General features: G+C 39.3%; 1 protein-coding gene across 17 annotated transcripts in view; it reads left to right on the top strand.

Annotated features, from left to right (window-relative positions):
* EPB41L3 (erythrocyte membrane protein band 4.1 like 3) overlaps positions 1-22,771 on the top strand; it is a 235,808-nt gene that overhangs the window by 183,636 nt on the left and 29,401 nt on the right. For all 17 annotated transcript variants that reach the window (XM_032421363.1, XM_032421360.1, XM_032421353.1 and 14 more), the window contains exons 4-11: positions 1,638-1,742; positions 2,880-2,922; positions 9,820-9,895; positions 11,938-12,156; positions 12,948-13,035; positions 17,818-17,970; positions 21,698-21,795; positions 22,483-22,658. In XM_032421363.1, the coding sequence (XP_032277254.1) occupies positions 1,638-1,742; positions 2,880-2,922; positions 9,820-9,895; positions 11,938-12,156; positions 12,948-13,035; positions 17,818-17,970; positions 21,698-21,795; positions 22,483-22,658 (958 nt within the window). The remainder of the gene's footprint in view (positions 1-1,637; positions 1,743-2,879; positions 2,923-9,819; positions 9,896-11,937; positions 12,157-12,947; positions 13,036-17,817; positions 17,971-21,697; positions 21,796-22,482; positions 22,659-22,771) is intronic.

Below are 22,771 nucleotides of genomic sequence, written 5' to 3'. Positions count from 1 at the left end.
CGAGAGAGGGAACACAAGCAGGGGGAGTGGGAGAGGGAGAAGCAGGCTTCCTGCCGAGCAGGGAGCCCAATGTGGGGCTCGATCCCAGGACCCTGGGATCATGACCTGAGCCGAAGGCAGACACTTAACGACTGAGCCACCCAGGCGCCCCAGAAGAAGCAATTTTTTTATGACAACGTTATAATCTGTTAAACATTATTCAGATGTGATAAGCTGTTATTTACAAATAAAAGATTTAAACCGGTGAGCAGCATTTCATTGTCCTACCACTTATTCATATCCATTGAACAATGTTATTATGTAGTTTTGCTAATATGTAATTTATTTTCATGCATTATTAAACTTTTTTCAAACACATCATTGATTATTTAGCTAGCTACAGTTTAGGCTTTACTTTTCTATCATAGATTTATCTTTTTTCCTAAATAGTCGTGCTTCAGGGGGCTGAGCAATTAACTTCCAATGTAATTACAGTTGCATAATAATACACAGCACTTACAGGTTTCTGAATACTTATTATTTTGGCATGCCCATTGTCTGTCAATTTTTACATCTCTCATTGTTATTACATTAAATCTTAAAGACAAATATGCTTACTGTATTAGGTGTCAAGTGTTGGTACGATACAAAGAAAGCATGGCTTAATTTAATTGTTGCCAGTCCATCCATCTCTGTCCCCAAGGCCAGGTTGAAAGACCTTTGAAGGATTCCATGAAAACGTGATACTGGGTATTACAGTAAATTAAGCTGATAGATTTTTGTTCCTCAGATGACTACCTTTTTTCCTTTCTGCAAGTGACTGTGTTACGGTAAAAAATGTAGCATGAATATCTATATCTTATATTTATAAATGATAACTAAAATCTTTAAACTTAACATTTTATGTCAAATAGGAAGGATTTCTCAAAAAGAAATAAAGAGAAAGTTGAACACTGTAATACAAAACTGAAATTTGTGACCAAAAATAATGAAGTTAACAGAATTTCTAAGTAAGGGTTGGAATAGAAAGTCTTCAGGGGAAGTCTGCCTAAGCTAAGGAATAGACTTGATTCTTCCCAGGCTCCGAATCTGGTTGCGTGGGGACCGAGTTAGGGCATTCTGAAACACAGCTTTTGCTGGTCCTTTGTATGCTTTGACTCTCAAGATTTTTATGTTTCACAAGATGTTTCAGACTTCCAAGCCCCACATCATTTCCTCAGCTACTTCTGTTTAGAAATCATCCACTCGGGCGCCTGGGTGGCTCAGTCAGTTAAGCGTCTGCCTTTGGCTCAGGTCATGATCCCAGGGTCCTGGGATCCAGTCCCGCATTGGGCTCCCTGCTCAGTGGGGAGCCTGCTTCTCCCTCTCCCTCTGCCACTCCCCCTGCTTGTGTTCGCCCCACCCCCTCCCAAATAAATAAAATCTTTAAAAATTAAAAATTAAAAAAATTATCCTCGGGTTGCCTGTACTTACTCAGTGGCACAGGTGAGTTTTGGGTTTGTCTGTTGATTGTAAGGACAGGGTTTTGTAGGTGTCGGCCCACTTTATTGAACCTTGAAGTTGCAGCAAGCAGTATGTTAAATTTTACCCATTTTTATCCGTGGCAACTGAGAGAACTTTATGTGTGTTGACTTGTTGTTCTGTTTTGTTTTCCACAGAAACGCTCCAGAGGCCAGGTGCTGTTTGATAAAGTATGTGAACATCTGAATTTGCTGGAAAAAGACTATTTTGGGCTTACGTATCGAGATGCTGAAAACCAGAAGGTGAGTGATTAAAAGCAATACAAAACGTATGTCTCAAACTACTCATTACTGTAAGAAAGGGAATGAAAACTGAATTGGTAAATCATTTTCTCTGCTTCCACTCCTATATTTACTCCTTTGAGTCCCTAAATGCTGTTAATCACCTTCCTTCCTTATGAAAGATATTGACGACTTCCTTTAATCTTGAATATTCTGGAAAGAGTAAATCCGTTTTTCATGCGTGAGTTATTTATGGTTCTAGGAGAGCATTTTATATGGTTCTTTTCTTGGATGATATATTTCAGTGTATTTGAGCCCATGAAAATCAAATACATTGATACTTACATAGAATACATGTTCCCTGACTGCTGTCCTATTCTTAATTCACCTTAGTATGCTTTCATATTCTTACAAAATCAGAATATGACATGGGTCGTTTGCTGACCAGACCCTTGTCTAATGTATTCAGCAGGTACTTAATGTTTACTGTAATACTTCTGTAGACTCTTACGCCTGAGTAATGCAGTCTCTTTGGGGTTTTGCCTCACTAATGCCCACAGCTACCTGAAAAATAAAGAAGAGGAAACTGTTTCCTTTGCGTTTGTGCTAGGAACTAAGTCACAGAAATTTTGCTCATAGATGTTATTTGTTTTGATGTTGTGCAATGAATCATGCTTAATACCTACTCAATTCACTGAACAATGTCTAACTTTGTTATCAAACATCTGAGTTTTCTGATGAGGAAAATAATAAATCTCAAGCAGGTATTCATTTGTTAGGCAAGTGCCTAAGAATCTATAATCACAGAAGTCACTTTGTGGGCCTGAATGGCTAGGACATCAGTGGACATCGTGTATCTTTAATTTATTCTAGTAACTTCTTTGAACCTAGAATCCACTATTTTTTTTTCCCTCCTCTGTTGCTGTACTAGCTCAAATCTTTGAAGGTGGTATTGTAAAAGAAAAGAATTTTGTCACGCGTGAATTGTGCACACACACACATATTTTCTCATTAGACTCATTAGACTCCCAGCTGTGGGAAGGACCCAGCTTGGAGGGCCTGCCACCATGCGCTTTCAAATACGCTTTAGTGCATGATCATCATCCAGTTATTTTTATTCTTCTCTGGTTCAAATTCAAACTGTCATTTCCTTTTCAGAATTGGCTGGACCCTGCTAAGGAAATAAAAAAACAGATTCGAAGTAAGTTCTTTTGGATTATTTTGCATGGTAGTGTGAAGATTTTTAGAGAGCCGGATTGTCTGAATTGGTGGCCCATACCCACATGGCTAGTGTGAATACAGTTTTTTTAAAAAGACAGAGTAAGCTCTCAGATTTTATCTTTGACAGGTTGGTCTAGCTTAAATACCCGTTTTTAATCATCACAGCTTGGGAATGAAATGACTATGACACTTGAACTATTCCACTGCTTGCAACCGGAATGTGCAATATGATTTAATCAAGTGATGCTCCAGTTGGCAATCAGCCATTTAAAAGCTCCCAACTTAATTATTAATGTTAAATTAAGCCTAACTGCCACAAAAGTAGAAAAGTCAAGCTAAAGGTAATAGTTCTTGAATGGTTTAGAAAAGGAATAACAAGTCAGATTGAAGTTTACTATCTGGTAACAACCTCTTTCCTTGGTCCCTAAAGGCAAGTTAAGAAACCCATGTTTCCTAACAATTGCAAGGGCAATCCACAGAACTGAAATACAGGTAGCTAGTAAGTGTGAGACAAGTTACTGAATCTTACTAACCATTAAATGCAAATTAAAACAAGACATCATTTTTCACGTATTCGGGTTAACAGAGATTTAAAAGTTTATTAATATACTACACTAGCAACTATGGACACAGCTGGTAGAAGTATAAATTGGCACAACCCTTTAAGAGGGTACTCTGTCAGTATTTATTAAAATTTAAAATGTGCTTATTCATTGACCCCTAATTTTACTTGTACAGATTCACCCAGCATATGTATTAGAGGGGAAAATGTGTATATATGTACATGCATGAAAGTTTGTTATAATATTGTTTGCAATAGCAGAAAACTAGAAGCAACTTAAATATCCATTTATAAAGAACTGATTAAGTCACTCATGGAATAACCATACCTTGAAATACTAAGCAACTGTTAATAGAATGAGGTAGAATGTGTCTTAGTTCTCATTAGTGAGACAAGTGACATTTGTTTAAAAGAAGTTATGCATATATATGTATATACACATATAAAGAAATATATACACACACATATATATATATACATACATACATACATACATATGTAATAAATTTTGGAAGAGCACAAAAGCTGTCAATAGTAAATACCTCCAGAAGTGGCACCATAGTGTAGGGGGTTGAGAAAGAGGAATTATTTTTATTTTTATTTTTAAACCTTTTCTGTAGCTCTTTTACCATAGTAGACATGGATAATCTTTATAATTGTAAATAACTAATTTTCTAAAGCAATTTATTTTTTGTCAATAAAATTGGTAATTTTTCAAACAACTAATTCTAGTTGAAGAATAAATTTAAGACCAATTCATTAATAAGAATGTTATGGCCATGGAAGTTTTCAACAGTTTCCTATTAAAACAGAACAGGTATTTCCATTGCCTTTGAATGTGCTGAGATATCAAAATATATTGAGTACTAATAAAAAGTAATTAGTAGTGAGCAGTTTGAAATGGTTTAATAGTAGATAATATCTCAAAAAAAGCCACTCTACTTCTAGATAGTACACAGACTGATGATTCTGTATACAACTAAAACATCTTTACCATATATTTTTTAAAGATTTTATTTATTTATTTGACACACAGAGAGGGGTGGGAGAGAGCAAGCACAAGCAGGGGGAGCGGCAGGCAGAGAGAGAAGCAGGCTCCCCGCTGAGTGAGGAGCCCGATGCGGGGCTCAATCCCAGGACCTGGGGATCACAACCCGAGCCGAAGGCAGCCGCTTAACCAACTGAGCCACCCAGGTGCCCCTCTTTACCATATTTATGAGAGAAATTTGATAATCAAGTTTGATAGAAATAAATTGGGACTGAAACCAGGGACAGCTCCAGTTGTGAAAACACTCCTTCTTTTTGTTCCAAGAGTCCTAATAAAAAATGTAAGATGATGAATATGTTCTAAGAATCCTTCTGTGGAATTACTGAAAGCAGATGTGTTGAATATATATCCTAACATATTGTGTACATAAAGTCCTCTGTATTCACCTAATTAATGAAATGCTGTTTCTTACTTGGGTGATGTATAATTGCAAAGCCCTTTGAAAATATATTAAAAATTCAGGGATAAATCACAATATTGGTGGAAGAAAAGCTATATTAATGTCAGTTTTCTTATCTGTTTTTAATGGAATTCTTTTTTTTCCCCCCTCAACTTCCCATTTATCCTATCTCCTACCTTCTGCGGGCCCGATCTCACGACCCTGAGATCACGACCTGAGCTGAAACCAAGAGTTGGATGCTTAACCAACTGAGCCACCCAGGCGCCCCTCCTACCTTCCTTTCTAAGAGAAGAAAGAGGACAATCAGAACATGAGATTTAAAGGATATTTTCATCATGTAGATTAGGCACTATTTGTGACTGCAACATAAAGAGAACTAAGTGGCAATCCTGCAAATAAAGGAGGAGACAAGGACAATTGGAATTTTTTAATTGAATTCGGTATTTTTATCTATATTCCTCATTGTTTCCCATGCACCCAAATGCCCTCTTTCCACAAAATTTACATTCTACCAAGGCAGAGAACTATTATCATATCTAATGGAATTATTGTACCATCACCTCCTTTTCCTAAATATAAATGATAACAGGGAAATGCAGATCAAAACCACAATGAGATATCACTTCACCCCTGTCAGAAAGGCTAATATCAAAAAGACAACAGGAGCACCTGGGTGGCTCAGTCTGTTAAGCATCCAACTCTTGATTTTGGCTCAGGTCACAATCTCAGGGTGGTGAGATCGAGTCCCAAGTTGTGCTCCACCCTAGGTGCGGAGCCTGCTTAAGATTCTCTATCTCCCTCTCCCCCTCCCCCCCCACCAACAAACAAGTGTTGGTGAGGATGTGGAGAAAAGGAACCCTTTTGCACTATTGGTGGGAATGTAAGTCAGTGCACCCATTATGGAAAACAGTATGGAGATTCCTCAAAAAATTAAAAATAGAAATACCATATGATCTAGTAATTCCACCACTGGATATTTACCCAAAGAAAACTGAAATACTAGTTTAAAAAGATGTATGCACCCCTGTGTTTATTGCAGCATTATTTACAATAACCAAGATAATGGAAGTAACCCGAGTATCAATAGATGAATGGATAAAGAAGATGTGGTATATATATAATGGAATATTACTCAACCATAAGAAAGAATGAGATCTTGCCATTTGCAACAGCATGGATGGACCTAGAGTGTACTGTGTTAAGTGAAATAAGGCAGATAAAGACAAACATCATATGATTTCACTTATGTGTGGAATCTGAACAAACAAAAAAAGCAGAAACAGATCCACAAATACAGAGAACAAACTTATGGCTGCCGGGGGTGGGGGAGGGATGGGCAAAGATGGGTGAAGGGGAGTGGGAGATACAAGACTTCCAGTTATGGAATGAATAAGTCATAGGGATGAAAGATAGCACATAAGGAATATAGTCAATGGTATTGTAGTGTTGTATGGTGACAGATGGTAGCTACACTTGTGAGCATAGCATAATGTCTACAGCTGTCAATTCACTATGCTGTACATCTGAAACTAATATAACATTGAGTGTCAACTATACTTCGATTAATATGTGTGTGTATAGATACACACACACATATAAATGATTAAAGGATGTTTCCGTTCTTTTCATGCTGTAGGTGCATAGAAGGTCTCTAGGTCTTCAAGAGAATGTCAGTCAACCTGATAAAGCTTTTAAGTTACAAATTAATGAGAAATAGAAAATTCTGAAACTGAAAAGTTTGCTCTTATGAAAAAAATTAATTCTAGTCATTTTTATGCAGACCCAGATGTTTAAATTTTTTTTTTAAGATTTTATTTATTCATGAGAGACAGAGAGGCAGAGGCAGAGGGAGAAGCAGGCTTCCCGCAGAGCAGGGAGCCCGATGCAGAACTCGATCCCAGGACCCCGGGATCATGACCTGAGCCGAAGGCAGACGCTTAACCAACTAAGCCACCCAGGCACCCCCCAGATGTTTAAATTTCTAAATATACTGTATTTTGTGATATAAATATACTATATTTATGATATAATAATTTCATGATATAAAGTATATGATCTATATACTGTGTATAGTAATTTTATGCTGTGAATGCAGCATATTTAAAGTTTTTAAGATTTGGCAGCCATGCAATACTAAAATTAGAATTTTTTATAAGAACGAACTCTTCAGTTTCATAGTTTTCCATCATAAATTTGTGATTTGAAATCCTGTATCAACATTATAGGAATATCATTTTAATGCATTCATATCTTGTGTCTCACCAGGGCCATCATCTGGGCAGATTCAGGCTTGCAGGCGCATTCATTACATAATCATGGCTTCCCACCCAATTTGTTTCTATCAGATTCTTTAGGGGAATATATATTTGAGCTTTAATCTGCCTCTCGTTAATTTCAAATCTTATGCTTTATTTAGATTTTTTTTCTTGACTAGGGTGTAGATTGTAGTTTCTTAAACTTCCCACTCTTTAAAAATAATACCCCACAAAACCTTGCAGTTATTTGGGTTATAACCTCATGAAAATGGATTCCTTGGGATTAATGATTTTCAGACTATGGTCCCCAAGCCCACCTGTACTCAGACCACAAGGGGGTTTATTAAAACCACAAGTTCCTCGGCCATATTCCAAATCTCTGGGTGGAGCCTAGAAATGGGCATTTTTAGCAAGTACCTCAGATGCTTCAGCCAACTATAGTTTGAAATTCTTTTCCTGCCATGAGAATTTTTGCTTTGAAATATCTTTCTTATACTTTTTTTTTTTAAGATTTTATTTTAGAGACATGTGTGCACATGCAAACGAGTGGAGGAGCAGAGGGGGGAGGGAGAGAGAATTTGAAGCTGATTCAGGACTGAGCGCGGATCTAGATGTGGGGCTCAATCCCACAACCGGGAGATCATGACCTGAGCCAAAACCAAGAGTCAGATCAGACACAACCGAATGGAGCCACCTGGGCACCCCTCATTCTTATGCTTTTATTATGTCTAAGTTTATCTTGAATTTATTATGAGATTGTTTAATTACATTGATAAACTACTCATTGGGTTCAAGGCATACTTTGAAATGGATAAAAATGATAAAAGAGCAGTAAATCCATTTCCCATAACTAATCCGTTAGTTTTCATTCCAGTTGCTTGGGGGAAAGCCAGCTCTCATTTATGAACCTCACTATTGGCAAGCAGTAAAGGGATCCATTTTAGCAGAAAGTGCGTAGGAATCAATAGGAAAGTAAAACCAGATCAGACCATTTTTTGAATAACAAAAAAGACTTGGAAAAATAATCACTAGAAATATATTGGATTGAGAGATACCTTGTAATTCTTATAGGCTGTGTTTCAGGAATATTTTCTGAGTGATTTAAAAATGATAGTAAGCAACTAGTGATACCTGGCATTATTCCAGTTCTTTATAAGGCACCTCAGATGGTGGTCCTGCCGTGTGGGATTTTAAGTGTATTAGGAATGGTAGTGTTGAGAATAAACTAGAACTAATAAATGTACCTGTGCTGCTTATGACAGAAATGTAGGTAACCAAGGCAGCTAAGTATTTGCCTCATACTCAAGAGAATAGCCTGAAGAAAGAAGCTGGTACTTAGAATACTGCCCCTTTCTTCTGAATGTTTGCAAAGGACTTGTGGAGAAAATGGAGTTTCCAGAAGTAATTTAAGGGGGAGGAGGGGGTGTTTGGGCATCTTAGGGGGATATTTGAGGCATAAGGGCTGGACTATGAGGTCACAGAATCACAGAGTGAAAGGAAGTGGCTACAGCTTGTGGTATAGATGAAAGGCTTCCAGTATAGAAGCCAAGGAGACTGGGAGGAATGTTTCAGTAGTGCATTCAGAATACAAGCAGGGTCGACGCTGTGGCACTTTTGTGGTTATTGCATGGGGAGAACAAACGTCCAGTGAAGGAACACCCAGACTTTAATGAGTTCCTGTATTAAAAGGACAGAAGAACAGAACGAAGTGAATATGAGTTAAAGGAGTGATCAGGTAGAGAGAGAGGAAATGTAGAAAAGAAGAAAATGTTTCTCCATGTTTATAATGATAAACCAGCCACCAATAGAGACAGTATTAATAAAATGGAGAGCTTAATTAGGAAGGCTTAATGATGCTTCAAGTGTAAGTGTGGGCAGTACGGAGAGTAGGTGACTGTGAGCTGCCACCTGGTTGATGGTTTCCATTGCTGGAGTGGAGGCCGTAAGGAGAGGCTGTGGGATAAAGAACAGCGACGTGTAAAGAGCACCCGTCCAAGTCGTGGGCTCATAAGGAGATGGGCAGCTTTGTAAAGCACAGGTCATGTATTCAGGCATCTCTTGAGTCAATAGTTTCGCCAAGTAAAAAAAGAATTTTCAGCAGCTTAGAGAGCAGCTCACTTAAATATTCACTACAACAAACCTTCCCATAAAATAAAAATATCTTGAAAATTTCCTTGACATGTATTATAATGGGATTTGACCTGTAATAACAAAGCAGAAAGGACAAAGGAAATGGGATTATGTCTGTACTGTTGGTATGTGAGCTATCCAGAATTTCAGAGCAGTAGGTCCAGTCAATTCCAGACTTGTCTGATTGAAGATTATCCCTATCATTTGCGGGGTTTTTTTTCCCCACTTCCAAAGGCTTACCTTTGTCCCTGAGAAAGGGAGGAAGTTTAGTCAATTTCCAGGCTAGTTGGAAGCACCAATAAAGGATTTGGTGAAAAGATTAAAGACTAGATGAAGTGAACTTGAGACTTTCCCGTTTTCCACTGAGGAGCAAATGTTGCTTGGGTGTTAGTACTTGGAGTTAAGGCAGTTCTCACTATCAGAGTAATAAGTATAAAGGGGTTTTCTAAGGTTTGATCCTACTTTTTCTCTCATCTTTGCAGGTGGTGCTTGGCACTTTTCATTTAATGTGAAATTTTACCCACCAGACCCTGCCCAGCTATCTGAAGATATCACCAGGTATTTGAAAGTTGGCTATGAAAAAGGCAGGCTTCTCTTTATTCTCCGGGGAAGAGCTTGCTTACATCTGGTAACCTTTCAGTCATCCACGCCAGAAATGGCAAGCCAAAGGCAACTGAGCAAGAGCAAACATCTGATGAGAAGATTTGCCAAATCGTATCTGTTCACAGTTGAATCTTTGGTGCTAAGCTGATACTTCCGTCTGTCTGACCTTGGCGGGAAGATGTGCAAAATTGAGATACTGTCATCCACCCACCACCGTCAAATTGGATGGGATTCAGCCTTAAATGATCCGGCAATTCCTAGTGCTCCTGCTCTAAAACTCAGAGTAAAAATGTGTCTTTGGATGCTTATGCCTTTTTATAACCAATCTGATACTCAACAGCTATTTAAAAAATCAGACATAAAATGCACACAGATACACATAAACATGGACTCATCTAAAAGTTGACTCTCCCTGCCCTGTCTGTACGGGGAAAATGATTCGTTCATTTTGGGGAAGGAAGACACGAAGAAAGGAAACTAATGTAAAAATATTCTGGTGCAGTGACTGAGCTTTGGGTGTGCGAGGAGATTGCCTTTAGGAGGCTGTGCTGGGTTTGCCATGTGTTCTAGCCTTGTTCACATCCTGCTTTGGAACCGCTGACTCTCTCGCCCTGCTTGGTAGTAAGTTTACAGCCAATCAGAGTGCCATTGTGCAGTGCGCGCTGAATTTTCTGTGTAAGCCTCACATGCTAAAGCTCCAGTCACTGGCTATGACCAGACGTATTAGGAGAAGGGTAAAAAATAGTTACAAAGGATTTCTTTTATATTTGTATTAAATCAAGGAAAATTTATGATTTCTTATTTAAAGACACTTTTTAATACTATTGAAGAACCTCTTAATTGTGGCTAATTTATTGGTTACAGAGCCACATCTACCATGTAGTGCATGGTTGCTTTCTATTTGTGTGATGTTTGTAGAGGGCTATGGAATGTGTAGAAACTTCTGTATCTGTATTACATGGAGTTTACTTATATCGTCAGCTTAAAATCACATTTAGAGGGGACCTTAAGGCTTTAATCGTCGTCTTCATCTTCAACAGATTAACAATTTATTTCTTACATGAAAGGTGCGAGTCTATTTTATTATTATACCTATATGCTGGGCCGTGAAAGGTATTATTAAGAGTCATCAGTGTTAACACTTACCTTGGAGTTTGCTGCAGTTAGTATTATATCTGTAAATCTTGAAAAGCAAGAAGCAGAGAAGAGAAGTCAGCCATCGGTGGAGATGTCTATATGATATCTTGGCCACATTATATGGAAAATGTCTTCTATTCCTTGAGTATAAAGCTGTTTACTTGTAGTGATGAAGTTCTCAGGTTTTAAAGTAGTAATTCTTCAGTTAGTCTTCATATCAGTTGGATTCTAGGAAGTTCTCCAAATAAAAAAATGAGGACTGGCAACAGGAGAAATTGTTATTATAAGGAGACCGTTGCATCAGAAACGCAGGCAGCTGAGAGCAGCTTATGATGGTGTAGCTCGTGAGTTACCCGAAATCTGCCTTGCTCATCCGGCAGGATGTTTAACCAAGACATCAAAATGACACTTCCTTAAGGCTGGAAGAAGCTTAGTAATTGCATTTAACTGCACCATTTTTGTATTATAATTCCCCCAACCAGAGAATCCAGGGAGTATGTTGGGGAGAATCATTGATTTGGGTTTAAATGTTAGTTATTTTAAAAGATGTTAAAGAAATATGTCTTGAGGTTTCTTCTTCTCGGTGCTTTATTAATAAACCTTGTTTTATTATGAGCATTGACTTGCCTCAAAATGCCCTTATTTGTATAATACAAAATACATTTGTATAACACAAAATATTATATTTTATAGCCAAGTATTTTCCCCTTAGATCTAAAGCAAAATATAGATGCTACAAAATTTGTCCTAGTGAGATTACTTGACAGGAAGGAGTTGCTTACAGCACAATTTGTACCAAGTGGCCTGCTCTTCCCATGGCCTCATGCTGGCTTTTTGCTTTGTCTTTTGGCTCTTGGAAGGTACTACCTCTGCCTACAGTTGCGAGATGACATCGTGTCCGGAAGGCTGCCCTGCTCCTTTGTCACCCTGGCCCTGCTGGGCTCCTACACTGTCCAGTCCGAACTTGGAGACTATGACCCAGATGAATGTGGGAATGATTACATTAGTGAGTTCCGCTTTGCACCAAACCACACGAAAGAACTGGAAGATAAAGTGATCGAGCTGCACAAGAGCCACAGGTTAGTGGCAGAAACCCTGGGAACGTGTTACTGGTGCCTTGATGGGTGAGCGCCACCTGTGCTTCCTGCTTCTTCCAGGACGAGTTTCAGTGGCATTGAGGCTAGGACCGTAGCAGAGTGAGGTTCTGTACTTGGTGTGGTTCTGGGGTAGTTATGCTCTCCCTCAGGTGTTCTTGTTGTTGTTGTTGTGGTTGTTGTTGTTTAGAGAAAGAGAAAAAACGGGGAGAGGGGAGCAGGAGTGGGAGGGGTAGATGGAGAGTGAAAGAGAATCTTAAGCAGGCTCCACGCTCAATGCAGAGCCTGACACGGGGCTCGACCTCTTGACCCTGAGATCATGACCCGAGCCAAAATCCGGAGTCAGACGCTTAACTGACTGAGCCACCCAGGAACCCCATTCAGTTGTTCTTTAAAAACCATTTTTCTTGGGACACCTGGGTGGTTCAGTCAGTTAAGCATCTGCCTTCGGCTCAGGTCATGATCCCGGGGTCCTGGGATCGAGTCCCGCATCAGGCTCCCTGCTCAGCGGGGAGCCTGCTTCTCCCTCTCCCTCTGCTGCACCCTCCGCTTGTGCTCTCTCTCTCCCCCCCGCCCCGTCAAATAAATAAATAAAATCTTTTTAAAAAATAAAAGCCATTTTTCTTGTTATTCTCTGCCACCCCCTTCAGAGCCTGAATCTGCTGGTGCCTCTATGGGGCTTTCTTATGAGATAGCTAGGCTAAGTGGGAAATACTGCAGCCCTGCCAGGTAAAAGAAAAGTAGCATTGTAACATATTTTTTTTTTTTCTTATCAGAGGAATGACGCCAGCAGAAGCAGAGATGCATTTCTTGGAAAATGCCAAAAAACTGTCCATGTATGGGGTTGATTTACATCATGCCAAGGTATGCATTTTTTTAAACCCCAGACTTCCTATTTAATTTTATTTAGTTCAGTGTTGTTGTTACTACAAGCTGGTAATTTTTACTTCAAATCTGTGTTTGCTTTAAGGCCCACTCAATGATAAGGCAAATTTAGCTCTCTGATATTTTACTGAAGGGTTTGCTCTGCATGTCTCAAACTCCCATTGCTCCTGGCCTCAGCTACTAAAAGCCCTCGGTAGGCAAAGCCTCAGATTGCCCATTGATTCAGTTAGAAATTTATCTTCACATAACAAGCTCCTAACTCAGCCCCCTTCCCTGTCACAGTTTTATCTCCCACTTTGTGCCAACACGTGCCCTTTGCTTCTGCCAGATCCTGTAGAGCTCTGCCTCTTCCCTGAATATGCCCGTCTTTGTCTGAGCTGTCCTCCTCCTTTCTCTCTACCTGTCCAACCTTGGCCAGTTGTCCAAGACCCAATTGACACATCTCTTATGTGCCAAGTACTGTTGATGCCTCTGTTCTGGTTGCTTACCAGGCGCTCAGCAAATTCATGTGAAATTTAAATAACTCTCTCTAGAACTTAGGTTCTCTGACACATAATCAGTGCTTTGAAATAAGATTTTGAAGTTCAACTAAAATTAAGCCCCGAAGCTAAGGATTGCCTCGTTGATTGGTGATTGGCAAAATGTTAAAGCTATATCTTGGCCACAGAGTCTTTCAAAGAAGAAGTTGGAATTGGATTGTAGTAGGGTTGAGGTTGTGAGGATGCATAAAACATTTGACTCCAGATCACACTTTCCCCAGAATCTCTCTATTTTTCCGCAGTGAGAGAATGAGTATATGGACTGTTTGTCTATTATTTGAGCAGCTGTGAATACAAGTACGGTAGAAGCACAGACAAGCTTTCTGAAAACTTCCATCCAAAGCATATGAAATATGTTAGGCTCTTAGGGATGGATTCTGGTACTTAAGTAACATTTCAAAAGATCAGTGCTTGAAGTTCAAGGGCAGTTCCTTCTGATTTTGGCTGTCAAGAGACTATCACTTCTGTATAGGAACGTGCCTTTACTACTGATGGACTGAGTAGTCACCACTTCCATGATCTGGGATCCGAAAGAACGTGCAGTTTACAGGCTTCCAGGCATGCGAGTATCTGACACAGTCTAGGTTGGGGCCAAGAAATGAAGAGAGTTTCAGCTGGCTCTGTTCAAGCAAACATCTTGACAGCCCTGAGGACCCATGGGAGGGAAATCTATGATATGTAGGCTCTGTTGACACTGCAAGTGGGGCCACTCCCTGGTTGGCTCTTGGGGAGCAGACTGATCCACGCTGAGTTTGGACAAGAAAATGGTGGCTGTCAAACAAATAAAGGTTTTGATGGGTACGGTCTGTGGATCGTTTTGTACATCATACAGGATGAGCACTTCCAAGGCCTGAAGGTCTGAACACAAGCAAAATCTCGGAGACTTGGCTGGAGCATCCTAGGGATGTGCCCGTACGTTGAATGCCAAGCTCTTTGACATTTGTATGTAATTACAACAGCAAGTGTAGCTCTATTTACTTGCCAGTTAGTTAGTATATTTTTTCACTTATTTTTCACTCAGATAAGAAAGTGTTTTGTATTTTATGTTGTATAAGGTAGGATGAGGATTTAAGAAAGAAAACAAGGACACACACGAAGATCGTTTTTCTCTTAGAGTTTTTCCCTAGGTGGCTAACAGATAAGGAGACAAGAAGGAAATGAAGGTAGCCTGAAAATTTGAGTGAATTGGAAGCTATTTTTGAGTTATATTATACACGATGATTCACTTACCGCCCAGGAAAAATAAACAAATAAAAGATTAGGGCATACATTTGGGAAGTACAACTCAGGATTTATCAATGTTCCTATCAGTACAAATAAAATCACTTAACATCGCTGTAGCTACTAAATTCAAATAGATCGCTGCTTTTTCATTCACTAATATGATTTGAAATCATGCCAATTAAAAAGAAAGAATTAAGGAAGCGCAAATGCAGCCTATTACAGGATTTCATCTGAATATTAAGTATAATGAATATTCCGTTGTGGATTCCCATTTTCTCGTGCAGCCACAGTCCATCATTTCAAGAAGGAAATTTACTGAATTAAATTAGAGCGAATTTCCGGTTGTGAGATGATTCTCTTCTGTGGATGGTATGAAAGGCCCTAAGCTTTAGGGCCTATTTAGAAATTCTGAATTGTGATATTGGACTCTGTGGCTCTGTATAAAGAATAAATAACATATTATTAGATGAAGGGCCCTTGTTTTGGAAAACCTATCCTAAATGCTTTGGTTTTGTTCTTAGAAAGACTGTCTCTTCTTGTTTGTCATTTAATGACAGCCCGAGTAGGCCCTGTCAGAGTCATTTCATATAAGATCTGAAATGTAGATCTAAATCCCTACTGGATGTCCCATGGACCAAGTAGTAAATGAAGGATGGCAAAGTTTGAACAGTGATTTTAAATTAAGGGAATAATACACTCGTTTATTTTAATTATGATAGACTGAGACTATCCAGATCTTCCTTCCGTGCTCCCCACTAAAGGGAGCATTAAATGTGTCTGTTGATAGGGAAACACACATGTCCCCAAGAAGGACCGCCATTACAGCTTTCAATGCAAAAGATCTGTCACGCTAACGTCAGGACTATGGGCAGTGGCAGAAGATTCGATATCCAAAGTGTTTTTTTTTTTTTGTCGTTGCTGTGTATTAATGAAATGGAAACGTTCATTCAATTTAAAACCCCACATATTCCTGACATTTTCTTTCCTCATTTGCCCTCTCTTCCAACAAACATGTAATGGCTTAAGGCATGCTAGGTAGACGCTGTGCGGAGCATGTGGTTACAAGGATATAACAGAGCTTCTGCTTTCAAGCAGTGTCCAGGCTTGAGGAGGAAGTGGGTTTTCATTGCCACACCACTTGCTTGGGATGTGCTGGTAATGACAGAACAATATGGGGGGACACAGAGAAGAGTGTGATGGAGGCAAGCAGAAGACGAGGGGTCAGTGGAGGCTTCCTGCTCTTCCCCGTGAAGGATCTGTCTTCTCATTATCCAAAGACACTAAGGGATGATTTTAAAATAGGTAATAGTGAAAGAGGTTTTAACTCTGTATTTATCAGATAAAATAGAAAGTGAATCAAGGAGCTTTTACTCAAACGGTCCTCCCTCATGCCTGCATCTCTGCTCGTGGGGCAAGAGGGTCACCTCTGAGCAGCCCTGGGAGCAGATTGGCCCATTCTAAAGGATCAGTAGTGCCAGCTACTTGTCAGCATCGGGCTCTAGCTCTTCCAATTGCTCTTTCAGATTAAAGCCCTTGATAAATGGTGGGCAGTTTCTGGTCTTTGAATTCTCCTCAAATTTAATTATGCTGTAATATCCTGCCATCAAGTATTTCCACCTCTGTAGAGTAATTTCATATCTAATGGAGTCATCCATTTCCATGGTAAAATATTTCATGTTTAATCCAGTTAGATTGTATTTGTGGACTTATATTTCCCAGAGATGGACCAAAGTATTTATTTTTTATTCTGGAAATGTTCATTTCATGCCTTGCACTGACAAGATTCAGGAAGTAAATTCCCACAATATGGATGAGTCAGAATCTCCTGTTTGCATTCTTCCACTTCCCCCTCCCCTCATTGCTGCTACAGAGTGACTCAGTGCCAGGGACAGTCCTGCCAGTTAATGTGACAGAAGACCTCAGCTTTGCCTCCTAGGTGCCCCCTGCTTCCAACACCCACAAGACGAGGAGGTGGAGATGGAGCCTCACACACAGTCCTGCCTTCCGTCCTTTACCCTCCTCACCACCACACGTTCCTTTTACCCTGATTTCACCCCAATACGGCATTTAAGGGGCATCGGCTGTCCACGATATGTCTCCTGAGCTTTATATGACCTCTCCGATGACCTCTGAGACTTCTCATCACACATCCCTAGGAAGTGACCTAAAGATGAAACATGCAAGTAGCAAACAAGCATTTTATAAATATAGCAAGCTCCCACTTAAAAAAGAAAACTAGAGACCTATAGAAAATGTATCTGTATTTATGTATGTGACACAGCTGTCCCAATTATGACTGGGCAGTGGTGTGTTAGGGACATGTTGGGGAAGTACGCTCATACTTTGAAAGCCTATTTTATATTTAAATTCTACTCTGACTAATGGTGTATAGAAAAGATCGAGGCTCTTTTTTAATGGAACAAACTCCAAAACATTCATTAGAAAGGACAGGATCCCTCTATTAGTACACGTATTAGTTGAAAGCCCTGCCTCTGGAACCAGGCTGCCAATACTCAACTGGGGTGGACACTTAACCTCTCCACACTTTAAAAGTTCCCTCATCTGTAAACTAGGAAGAGTCATAGCAACCATCTCAAAGTCTCCTAGTGAAGATGAAGGGAGTTAACATTACACGTGTGAACTGGTGAGAGCTGTGCCTGGTGCTCAGTCGTGAGACCTGCCTCTATCGTTTGCACCGTCATCAACACATCCTCTGGTCGGTCTCTGTGTGCAGTATTTACGTCGTGAGACATCGGGTGAGCCAGTTCTACTCTGACAGATCTCCATAGTGATAAATATCTTCACTAAAAGCCGATTATTTAGGGGCAACGTTTAAAAAAAAAAAAATGGCTGCAGTATTTTTCCTATTGAAATTAGAGCTGTCGGCAGTCAATTACAGGTTTCTTCACGGAAAACTGTGGTGCATTAAATGCCACACTTCACCGTAAGTGGAAATCAGTGAAATACTGACCCATTGTTTCTCGATATCATTTTCCAGGATTCTGAAGGAGTAGAAATTATGTTAGGAGTTTGTGCGAGTGGTCTGTTGATATATCGTGACCGACTGAGAATCAACAGATTTGCCTGGCCCAAGGTTCTAAAAATTTCATACAAACGGAACAACTTTTACATTAAGATTCGGCCGGGAGAGGTAAGTAGCCCCCCAGTTTGCATGGACATTGGAAAGAAAGGTACCCGGTAGCAAACAAAAATGTAAATTGCCAGTCCCAGGTTTTGAGCATCATAGGACATGGTGAGTCATGTGTCCATGCCTAAGAGAATTTATTGTAGGTTTGTTTGATAAGCAACAATAAGTAAAATATTCTCTTCTTTTTAATGGTTTGGTTCTAATTTTGTCCCACTGCATAGATGGAAAAGTTTTTATGTTTGCAGATTTTAGCGTAACATCAAGATACATGAATAATGTTTCGTAGGTCTCAAATCATTGTATAAAAGAAACTCTGAGGTGCTAAACCTTTTGTGAATAAAGAATAGATTTCTTCCCGTCTGTCCCTGTTTTATGAGCTCATGCCCTTTTCATCTTCCAAATCTGCTGGCACCCTAGCATGAATAACTTCGAGATAATGTGATCAAAGTACAAGAAAGATTAGAGCAAGAGACACCAAGGATAAATTATGCAAATGTCTCATAGCCTAGTACATTTCTGTCTTTTTCTTTTAATCAGAAAGACTGGTGAAAAAAATAAAAATTGTCGACTAATCCTTGTTCCCTAGGCAAAACCATCCTGATCTTAGATCCTTCATAGTGGTTTATACATAATAGGTGGTAAATATCTCCTATTACCTGTGTAACAGATGATGAATAAATATATCCAGTTTCTAATGAACATGGTTAATCTAATGGAGGCAGTCAGAACTCTAAGGTTGCATGCAGCTCATCTGTGTCTCTGAACATTTTCTGGTACAGTACAGAATTATTTTCTGTCTTCAAAATCAGCCTCTCCATTGGTGGAAAATGTAATTGAAATATCAGGTTATGTGGGTTGTAATGTACAGCGTGGTGACTATAGTTATAATACTATATTATATCTGAAAGTGGCTAAGAGAGTAGATCTTAAAAGTTCTCATCACAAGAAAAAATCTGTGGTGATGGATGTTAGACTTAGTGTGATCATTTCACAATGTATATAAACATCAAATCATTATGTCATACACTTGAAACTAGTATAATACTATATGTCAGTTGTACCTCAATTTTTAAAAAGTTTTAAAAAATCACACTATAAACCAAGGAATCATGTTTAATGTAAATATAAAATCAAACTTGTCTGTGAAGACTGAAATAATCTGTAAGCTTTTCATGTAAATACCTGAAACTAATTTTTTATATTCCCTAAAATTGCATATTAAACTTATAACCAATATATATTCGATTCATCAAACGTTTACAAGTGAGCATCTACTTATTGTCAGGCACCATGGTGGGCATTAGAAATAGAAAGATAAATATGACCTTGTTCCTGTCCTTAAGGGACTTTCTGTTGAGCAAAAAACAGTCTCATGTACTTAGAATTATGTCATCATGATACATTTTGCACATATAATACTCTGGGGCAAGCATGCTGTGGTGAGGGCCCGGATGGGAAATTTGGAGAAATGCATCAGGAAACAGCAGTGAGCCATGGAGGGTTTTAGAGGGGATGTGATATACTAGATGAATAATTTGGAAAGAAACTCAGCCAATTAGTGATGAGATGTGCTAAGACCTCAACTAGGGCAGAGGCCATGGGAATAGAACAGAAGGAGCAAATGTGAGAGAGGTTTCAGAAACTAAGCCAGTAGGTGTTGGACACAGGATGGAGGAAGGGGCTGAAGAGAGGAGGGAGTCCAGGATAATCAGAGGTCTTTGGTTGGCACGAGTGAAGTTGATGGACATGATATTATTAGATGAGGGGAGAAAACGGAGAATTTCAGGGGGAAAAAAAAAAGATTAAATTCTTTTGAGATATATTTTCATGGGGTGATTCTTGCATAGTAAGAAATAGAGTTTTGAAGGAGTCATCAGCTGCATCCATTGTATTCAAGGCCTTGGGCATGAAATAAATTACCCAAAGAACAAGGCAAGTTAGAGAAGAGAGACCCTAAAACAGAAATTCTGGGTGACATCCCTTTTTGAGGGAGGAGTAGGCAGAAGAGAAACATAGGGAGATGAACAAAAGCACCAGAGAAAGAAGAAAAGGGGCAAGAACAGTCATGAATGACAAGGAGACCAAACTCTGGGTACGTGGTGAACCAGCAGGGCCAGATGTTACAGGGAAGGCGTGTGGGCTAAGAACTGAGAAAAGTGCTTCGGGCTTGACAGATCCCATTGCGACATTGAAGAGTTCAAGCAGGTGGTAGGAGCACCTGCCAGGTGGCAATGAGGTGGGGAATCAAGTAGCCATGGCTTCTCCTTCCTGACATTTGTCAAGGAGCAAGATGGGGTTGTGGTTCAGGCAGAAGCAGGCTCAAAGAAAGTTGGGCTTCCCCCCCCCCTTTTTTTTTGCAAGCATATACATAGGCTTGAGAAGAATGAATGAGGAAAAAATCATTGGTGGCACAAAGGCTCTGAAGAGGTCAAGACATTGGTACAAAGCACAGAGAAATAGATAAACATTCAAAAAGTGCAGAAGCCTCTGTCATCTTTGGTCTAAGGAGGGTAGCAGCAAGGAAGTATTCCCAGCTTTTTGCAGCAGAGAGCAAGTTGATTGTTCTTTAAAACCCCTGGCCTTAGCACAGTGTGTGGTACATATTAGATGCAGGATGAAGAAATGGAGGACGGGTTAGTCACAATCGTAATACTCTGGCTTGTCGTTTGACTGAGGCTCTTGGCCAAGAGCAATTGCTATGACTACCACTACATGTGAACATCCAGAGTGAGTACAAAATTGGGAAAGTTAGTTGTAGTTGGAGTAGCTTGTGATATATTTCCCATTCTCCCCCCCCGCCAACCCCGCTAGTTCCACTCAAATAAGAAGTAGAAGTCAAGCATAGTTATCTCTCATATGCCATGCATAGAACCCCTCCACTGGGTTCTTTGCTACATAAATTACTTTTTTTTTTTCTATTGACTGTATCAGTAGTCTGGTTGTTTTATGCTCTTTTGGAAAGCTTTTACTGTTTAAAATGGTTGCCCTCTGGTGGCCTGATGCATACTGTCTTCAGAAAATTTAAAAAAAAAAATCCCGAACATTTGCAATAATAATAATTAAAATATATTACTCAGGAAGTCAGATATTTTACCTTGAGAACGCAAATGGCTGATAGATTATCATCTGAACTATACATGCTGAAAGATAGGAAATTGTGTTCTCCTAGTCTCTGATCATACATGTAAAATCAAAAGATGTTAGTGTCTAATGTGATAATCCAGAGTAGAATGCACTAACAAAATCAGCAATATCTGATACCAAGTCATCAAATATCTAGGAGATACATCTTCTTGGACCAGATCCTGGGAGAAAATATCACCCTGAGAATGCTACATTTTGCTCATTCCTGTACATTCCAGTTGAAATCATGATGTCATAGACATCATGAAAATAAGGCTTAAAAATGAGATCAGGACAAATTGGTCTCTGGAAGGAACCCAGATAGCCTCTTTTTTTGCATTTAGTTTTCATAAAATCCATACTTGTCTGTAAAACATTTACTACACCCATGGTGTGGTTGTCTATGGCTGCAGCATTTTAAGGAGAATAGATACAGGGTGGTTTTTTAATGAATGAAGGTGTTTAGCATGAATTCTGCATATAGCACTTGTTTTTGTGAGTGAAGGAAACTTTTGTGGGGGACATGATTTTATAAATTATTTGCTTTTATGTTATTTATAATTGCAAACTTGTCTTTACTCTTCAATATGTTTGTTTTTTAATTTAGTTTGAACAATTTGAAAGCACCATTGGGTTTAAGCTGCCAAACCATCGAGCTGCCAAGCGTTTATGGAAAGTGTGTGTTGAACATCATACATTTTTCAGGTAGGTAAAGATGATTTTTTTTCTTCCTAAGGAAGAATTAGAATGATTGGAATCACTTATATTGCAAAACTCTGTTGGGAAGAAGAATATGGAAGCATATCCTTTCTTTTCCTTCAAGTTCATGGTCACCAGATTTCTTGGTAAGAAATCCTAAAAACTTTTGACTGAAGTATCTTCCTTAATTTGTCTGGTGCTTATATGCCGTATGTCCACTTTATTATCTTTAGTGTCTTTTCATTATTTTTATAAGATGTCCACCTCAGGGATTCAGTCCATTCCTTACTATTTCAGTCATTTCTCAACATCCTTGACTCCTTTGCTTACGTACAGTACTCAGACTATCAGATTTGTGTCTATAAAATAACAACTTACCACTGTTGTTCTTCACTAACGTCACCTCTTTAACTGCTCTTTGGGCTTATAGGACCATAGACTCCTCAGTTGTGTGAGATGAACTTTAGTTCATGTAGTCCGTCCCAACCCACGTGGTATTTATAGCCTCTCTGCAACTCCCTGGTTGATATGTACTGTGGGAATTGATTTTTTTTTCCTATAAAATCACATTCATTGAACATGTTACATGTTAAACCTTTAGCACACAAAGCACTTTACCTTTGACTAAAAAAGTTAACATTCTTAATACTTGACTTAAACGTCTCTCTGGTATTTTTTCCTCAATATCTCTAGACTGTTGTTACCAGAAGCACCTCCAAAGAAATTCCTGACCTTGGGCTCCAAGTTTCGTTATAGTGGCAGGACACAAGCCCAAACAAGAAGAGCCAGCGCGTTGATAGATCGCCCTGCCCCTTACTTCGAACGCTCGTCCAGCAAACGTTATACCATGTCTCGCAGCTTGGATGGAGGTAGGCATTACTTAAGATCCCTTAGTAATAAGAATCAGGAATGGCTACCCAGAAATAGTGTGAAACCATCACAAGCTTTCAATAAATGTAGATCTTCTTGAATAGTATGAAAT

Source organism: Phoca vitulina, unplaced genomic scaffold (genome assembly GCF_004348235.1).
Source record: "Phoca vitulina isolate PV1807 unplaced genomic scaffold, GSC_HSeal_1.0 scaffold24, whole genome shotgun sequence".
NCBI lineage: Eukaryota > Metazoa > Chordata > Mammalia > Carnivora > Phocidae > Phoca > Phoca vitulina.
This window is presented reverse-complemented; position numbering and strand designations above follow the sequence as displayed.